Source organism: Athalia rosae, chromosome 1, assembly GCF_917208135.1.
Source record: "Athalia rosae chromosome 1, iyAthRosa1.1, whole genome shotgun sequence".
Classification (NCBI taxonomy): Eukaryota; Metazoa; Arthropoda; class Insecta; order Hymenoptera; family Athaliidae; genus Athalia; species Athalia rosae.
The window spans coordinates 20,085,127-20,093,177 of record NC_064026.1 but is presented as its reverse complement, the minus strand read 5'-3'; the positions used below and the strand labels follow the sequence as shown (position 1 = coordinate 20,093,177).

At 41.7% G+C, this 8,051-nt stretch overlaps 1 protein-coding gene across 1 annotated transcript; it reads right to left on the bottom strand.

Annotated features, from left to right (window-relative positions):
- Positions 1–997: 997 nt before the first annotated feature.
- LOC105684777 lies at positions 998–1,898 on the bottom strand. Its single transcript, XM_012398406.2, has 2 exons — positions 1,689–1,898; positions 998–1,347 (listed from the first exon to the last, which is right to left on the bottom strand). Exons 1-2 carry the CDS (start codon positions 1,812–1,814, stop codon positions 1,093–1,095), a joined length of 381 nt encoding a protein of 126 aa, XP_012253829.2. The 5' UTR covers positions 1,815–1,898; the 3' UTR covers positions 998–1,092.
- Positions 1,899–8,051: the final 6,153 nt, after the last annotated feature.

The following is an 8,051-nucleotide window of genomic DNA, read 5'->3' as shown; positions in this document are numbered from 1 at the left end:
GTGATCCTAGACCTGACTTCGTACCCTTACTATATTCGAAACCGAGCGTTGATTTATAAGTGAAACATTATATTTTTGAGTTCCAGTCACTGCAAGGTAACGACCCATAGGACCTGCAACGCGGCGGCAACGGCGTTTAGCGGCGCAATGTATCACGGGAACGATAATGACTCCCATGAATATGTATAACCGAGTAGAGTAGAGGCGATGTAAGGATTCACCGTATATAGGACGCACCATAGACAGCAATGTCCAAACGTCTGCGGGAGCATCAGCGGGAGAAAACAAGGGTTATATTGCAACGCATATATGCCGCACGTTTAACTATCGTTGCGAACGAGCCGCACATCGGGGTCAAGAGTAACGAAAAAATTCTCGTGCAGCTGCGATCATGTTTTCTCGATAAATATTTTATTTCTACAATTCGGGAAACTAAGAATAATTAATTGCGGGTAGAGGTGAAGCTGCAGGTGATCCGTAGAATACGACCAAAGGAAAATGTATTCGATGACTTATAATTGAATTAAAATAATTGAAAAAGTATAATTTTTAATCAAAACTCTGGTATCGGTAACGGCATAGATATAGGTAACGGTGCACGTCTACCGGTGAAAAGTTCTGATGGATGTGCTGGATCTTACGAGAGGAGTAAAATTCGGAGAAACTAGGAAACGCCGAATGCAGCTCGGAGAAACTTTGAGCCGAATACGACACTACTGGATCTCTACCTGGCGTAGAAACTCTAGGATTAAATATGAGTTAATTACAAAGTTTTAGAACGAGTTACGTATGTCTGAACCATCAAGGAAGACGATTCCGCTCCCAAGGATTCATCACTCTTCTACGGAGGCACGTTGCGATGAAACCATGCATCCGCCAATTACGCTGTGATCAATTCAGCGATGGAACGATTAGAGAGACATGGGGTCGAACATGTGCACCATTCTCAATACGTTTCAACGTTGCACGAACCATAAATAATATTATCTTGTCAAAATCAAGTGACATTTGCCTTTATTTTTTCTATACATGCATGTTTTTCGGATTATCAACGGAACATTCTTCGGGTCAGAAAGATATAGAATCTTAAGCCTATGCCGCTACGTCATCTTCAATAGCTTGCTCAGTTATGGTGGTAGCTTCGAGTGCGTAGATCTCCAATTCCACGTCGATTCCTTGGCCGGGTTCACCGATTGCGGTTACCAGTACGAACGGGGTACCAACACCTCCTTTGGCAAGTGTGACAGTCGCGTCACTTCCGGGAGCATTCTTGGCGGATACGTGAGTGATTACGCCATCGCTACCCATACCGCTCTTCGCGATCATACGTTTTCCGGGAACAGCGGGCTGCGAAGAAAATAAATAAGAAAACAGGTATATAAATTCTGTGGTTTTGAATATTTTATGAAAAGAAAACCGGATTCCCAGCGAGTACAATCTGCAGCACAAAGAAACGGTGTTACTGCTGGGTTTATAACGTGTTGCAATGTTTCCCCGCGCTGAAGAGAAATATCTGTTTCCGATCGTTTGAAAAATAAATAAATTAAGAGCACTAATGACGCGGAAAGAAATGTGCAGCGCAACGAGATACCTACGGAAACCGGCTAGCAGCTTTCCCGCATTCCCCGTGGCACACGGTGTAAATACATAGTTTCTCATTAAAAGAGGTAATGACAAGCATTTCTTACCCTGTGCAAAAGTCTTCTGGCTACGAGCACGTCTCCTTCTTGACGTTCTCCGATTTCGAGATCATTGCCCGTGGCGTAGGCGGCCAGGCAGAATCCCACGATTGCTAGTAAAACGAATCGCTGCATGTCGAATGTTTAACGGACCTTATCTCTCGGTTCAGACTCAACGCTAAGATCTGCTTCGATATGACTGATGATCCAGCTCGAAATTACGCGGTATAAGTACCCCTTCGTTATCAGCAAACTCGATGATGTCTCATCCGCGTAACGCAATTCTGGGCATAGGAGACAACAAATTACATAAGATGGCCCTGGCATTACGGTAAGATTAGCGCTGATTACAGGTAAAAATCATTAAAGTGATAATAACAATAGCAATGATAATTCATACCCAACAGAAGCCGAAGATATTCAACAAATAGATTACGACCATATTTTTCCAATCTCCGCTAACGCAGATCAATCGAAATCTCTGTACTTCAATTTTTAATCTTTGGAACTGCAGTTCTATGAATCGCTATCGAGGACTATAAGGTGAGATGGTCGTAGAGACGAACAGATAAATATAAAAAATAATTGTTGAGATGCTCTGACCGAGGTTTTTCTTATCACATTTTGTTAAAGAAAAACCGGTGCTTGATGCTTTTCTTTTTTCAATTCATTGTTTTGAGTCTCGTAAAAAATTCGGCCGAGTAAAAGTTTGGTTTCAAAACATTTAGGACTGAAGTCTATGATGCAGTTCTTGATAATTCAAATGATGCATTCATCTCCGACATTGTGGACTCTGTTATAATATTTATTATAACATATGTTATCGTCGCTTTAATCTTGTGTGTTTTTTTCGATTAATTATATCTTGTCTCATATCTAAATTTTGCCTGTTACCACGGTGGTGAAATTTTCCAGGAGGTACAGATACGTCTTACCCGGACAACCTGCTGGGGGTCTGATATCGCGATTCGTATCTAATCAGCAAACATTTTATCTCAGTATTTACTAGTCCTACTGTATGTTGAGATTGCGACGAGGAAAGTAATAAAAAAAAAAAAGAAGAAAAGAAGCCACATGTTTACCGTCAGAACTGTAAATTACGCGCCTCTTGAGTTGACCGAGCTGAAAATAGACACGTGACAAGATTTGCATTTTTCCCGGACAAGAAAATCTGATCTTTGTGTAGGAAACGTGTCAAGGTAGGTATGTGAAAAAGAAGAAGAGAAAAAAGGTTTATCAAGAACGATTACCCGGAATTGTTTTGCCTCGTTGGACAAATATTTAAAAATCTTCGCACACAGACGATTTCTCCGGAATATTTTTCCGTGAAAATAATCCACTTGTGACGCCAATGATGATTCGAGTCGAACAATCGTGGTATTTTATGTTTAAAAAATATTTTTTCAAATCAGGGACTCTCGTAAGTAAATTGAATCGAACGATATTGAAATAAATTGAAAAACTTTCAGATTTTTTCGCAGACGAAGAAATTGGTGAAATTTTTTCAGGCGTACATCGATTCATAGGAGTTTTAAAACTCGTAGAAGATAAGAGTAGCATCAAAGGCGGATCTCTCCTCCAATATCCGTTTTCTTCCGACATCTTTTACGCGTTGATAGTAGGCGCACCCTACGACTTCTGGGAATGTTAACAAAGAGAGTGACGGGTCAAAGTGCGATTCGAGATCGATTTCACCCTTCGTTGGCGTAGCTGCTCCTATCGAAGAAACCCCTCGGGTATTGTATTTTTCAAATTGCCAACTGCGTTTCGGATGTCGCTTTGCTATTCACCTGACGCCTTTACGCCGGATGACAGATTGGGTCCGAGTTACGTCCTCGATCCGAATGTCTCACGTCTCATAAATAAGGAGAAGAGATGATTTTCGAAGAAGGCCGTTTGCCGACTCTGCGTTTTCAATCTTTGATTTTCGGGGTCGCTGACTACGCTCTGATTAGTCGTTTCACCCTCCGACTAATGCATGTTTCCCGGTATGAGAAAATATTCGAACGAAGGTTTGTGGAATAATTATATTTTAAAAACGTTTCGATTCTAAAGAACGTGATCGAAGGACCTCTAACACTTGACATTTTCCGACGGAACGTCGAGAGCCCTTTGTGAACACAAAATGTGAAAAGATTTGTAGTTTCGGGTCGGCCTTGTGGATTTTCTTATTTTTCTGGTCAGATGGATTAATCGAAAAGTGATGAGATATAGGATCCATGAAAGGCCGCAATTACAACTGCATTACTAAATTATATACCTTCTTTTATCTCGAGCCCTGTAATAGCCCTCCGGCTTTTTCTTCACCCTCACTCACACCCTCAATGGATTCTTCTTTTCTCGTACTCCCCCAAGTTCGCGCCACTCGCTTTCGCTACTTGAACCCTTGAATGCTAGATTTTTACCCCCCGGTACGCAGCGGCCTTTGTTGACTTTCATAAATGATTATCTCTACGAAAGTTGAAGGGCGCCGGAAATGTTGTCTGTGCCAATATTTACTTTCTAGAAAGGGTTTCGGAGCTGCAGAGGGGAAAAAAAAGAATCAAAATTGAGGCAAAAAAATGAATGAAAAATTTCGCGAAAGGTTGAGGATCGGTTTCTCGCCCGGTTCCGTCTACTTTCTCCACCTACCTCACGCCGCGCCACCGCGGTGCGAATTAACTTCAACGTTTTGACGTTACGGCTTTAACTTTGCTAAAACGACAACGCCGAAAGACTTTTCTCAAGCAAAGTAAGTACTCGACATAAACCGCAATTCCAGGCTCACTAATGGACTGCTCTATTCAATATAAACTAGTAGTTACAATCTGTGCAACGCATTCGAGATTTTTCCACGAGTAAAGTGACATCGCATGATCTTTATGAAATTGAAAGAAATAAGAAAAATACCACTTGCCGCATACTCGGACAATTTTTGTGCGGCACAAAGAATTTGTCAAATTTCACGTTCATTCTTCCAAAAAATTATGGGGTTGCGCTATGCCCTCTGCGTTGTGCAGGCTATGCTTACATTTTAAATTTAGAGTTCAAAGCTGTTTTATTGTCCGCGAAATTATGAGCCAGGATGCAAGATTTTACGAGGCTATAACTCGCGGCCCGTTTAACATGCAAGCCATATTTTCGACCGAAACTTGCTACCTCCATCGCGCTGCACGAGGAAAGAAAAAAATTTCTTTCTTTTCAAATAAATGAAGAACAATATCGTCAAAGGCACGCGATCGTATTTAATCGTCGGTCCGGCTTCGATCGATCGCTCTGATTATACGCTCTGACCAACTTGGTCAGACTGCGTGCAGAGTGTGCTAGTTGCCGGTACAGTAACAATAACCGCGTAAATAATTGTGTAGAAAAAAAAAAAAAAAATTATTTAAAACGATTCTGTGCAAAAACAACATCTGAAAACACATAACTATTGAATTCTATGCAAAATATGATGATCGTCAGTCTTCTTTTCCCTGAATTTCTGAAACCCCTTCGTCCGCGTTCGGTTCCATCTCCTCTCGTTCCCCGTAATTAATCCTACGACTTTCTCTGTACCTCTCACACGTACGATCTACCCACCCTATTCTCTCCGATTCTCTGCCCCCATCACCTTCGCTCACACGTGACACCAGAGGAAAGCTCTCTGTGCATATTTACATCGCTTGAAGATGGATAAAAGCTCGGTGACAAGCGCGCTCTGATACTCGTGGGAGTTTGGACTTATTACCCCACAATGGGAGCAGATGCCGCAGGGCGGATGCACGCTCTGCAGCCCGTTTGACAACCCATTGTCGAGCAGGAATTCGAATCGATCGCAGATATATAATTCCATGGCGAGGAAAATATACCGTGTAAGTATCGGCACGGTGTATAAGGTGAGGGGTATATTATTCAACGTTCAAAAAGCTCGCATCCAAGATACGTGCGTACCTATGCAAAATACGTGGTACAGACGAGGAGCACCTGGCGTATGCGAGAAGAATTTCAGAAATAGTGATCGAAGATTTCGCGCATAGATCGATGTTGCCATTCACCCTTGCGGTTTCACGAGTCGACGAAAACTGTTAGGGTATATAGAACGAGGAGCAGACGGTAGCTAGGGGGTGAGTCGAAAAAGCTTTGTTTCTTGACGCTTGGATAGCCTCGGATCCGGCACAGGAAATTAACGGCTCGTCTCTACCACCGCGTCCTACACAGAATGTTTGCTACCTAAGGTAATTTCATTGTCAGATTCATCTCGAGAAAATATAGAACGCTGCGACGTATAGTCTGCACGTGTCGCATTTCTATTCGTTCTTGCTTCGACTCGCTCTACACATCCTATACGACTCTCGATAGTCGGTAAAACTTCGATAGGATCCTTCGCCCAGACATCTGAATCGTAATTGTTGTATGAATGAAGGTTGCTTACTTTTGCCATGGTCTAATCGGAAGTTTTTCTTAAAGTTACACCGAAAATTAACCCGCGTTATTCACGCCCCGCGGAATACTTTTTCCGCGTAATTGATTCGTGTGAAATTCGTATTTGGATTTACGAGAACGAGAAAAATTTTAGTATGCAATTACTATTTCACAGAGGACGAAGACAATGGGCCTGAAAATTCACTCTTTGGAGAAAAATTCTCCTCCGCTGCTCCACTAGATTTCAATAAAACATAAAATCGAGAAAATCCCTCACCCATCCCCCTTTCAATGAAACCTTCTGACCAGAGTTCAATAGAACACGTGCAACATCCCCGGGGTCTTTCCGCGCTATTCCGCGTCCGTCGCCCTGCCCTATGATCGTTCTAGTGTTACGAGGAAGCCACGTGACATTGTACCTCGACTTCCATCGCCCAGATGGCTTGTTACATTTTACGATTACTTCGCAACCGCGACCACCGTAGCAATTCTTAACGCGCGTCGACATCGTTAAGAGAAAAATGAAATAATCGAATCGAGAAAACGCTACTAAAATTCAGGGACGCGTCAGAGGTCATATTTTTCATTTTCACGTTTTGTTTCTATCGATCTTCCATCGAGCTTGCATAGAAATTCAAGTGTGATCTCTGCAGAATCACTCGAAACTTTCGTTAAACTCCACGCTTACATTATTTTTCAGCGTAAGAACTTTCGAGAAAAGTTTTATAGTACGTAAAGAGTCGACGATACAGCCACGATGAAGTTCGCCAAAACTTTTAAAAAATTTAAACCGCTTGCATCTCCATCTCGACGCCTAAACCGCGAAAATCTGAGGATAGAGCTTCTAGTCTTGTTGCATAAGTAAAATCTTGTGCACGCTGCTCGCTCTTTTCGCATCCACATCTTTGATCTCCTCTCCCATTTCAACGGCAAAGGAAAAAACATAATAATAATAGTGACAAATAAACTGGACCGAGATTTCATTTACCTGCTAGGAAAACCTGTTCATTAACACCTAGATACCTATACGTAAACGCGTCTACGTGCCTGCCGAAGCACTTTCATACATTTCCGGGTCTACCGGGATTGTATATTATTTTTTATTTTATTGAGTTATGTCTTCTTCTCTTTTTTGTCTTATTTTTTTTTTTTCTAATTTATTTCTTCCTCGCCATAACTGAGGGAGAGGGAAACCGACTGATCACCCCTGATGTCTATCAGCTACTTGCGGTCACGTGGGTATTTTTGAAGGGTGCATCCTCGTACCTCTCTCTGGATTCCGGGGCTCCTGCCAAATCCTTTTATTAAATTACGCGAAATGTGAATTACGGAAGACATTTCAATAGGACGCCGGGGTTACGGGAAAAAAGAACGGTTCCTAGGGGACAAATATTGCGTACTACGTGATACCCAAACGAAATTTCGCAATACGAAATACATTTGCTCCTACTTGGTAGGACCCACGGGATTTAGTACGGGAGACAAGAAAAATGAAGAAAAAAAAAAAAACCTCAAATTGCATCAACAAAATTGAATATCTTTGAGTAGCTTACGCGTGTACACATTTTATATTTTATTCACTTTTTTCTTGTTTTATGATTCACCAACTTTTTCCGTACAACATGAACGTATCAGGTATGTACAGTGCTTCGAAACTGGGTGCAAAGAATGTTGTACATTTACATACATTTAATTATAAATTTTTGAGTGTATGGAGTTTCTTACTTTATTGTCGGAGGAGCGCATTGCGCGAGCAGACTCTCGTGGTTACTACTGGAAGCGTAAGCGAGCACAAACTTTGATGTGAATACGTCGTCGTTAGGGATTATAAGGTTTTGCTTCGAAATTTTAGCGTTAATCAGAACAAACTTTTACCAGCATATACGAGCGCGTCGAGTGTAAAACGTGGCAAAACGCGAGCGTATAAAAACTACATAATTTTCCTGGTTAATTTTTAAAGTGGCACTTAACGAGTTAGGTGTGCTGCAG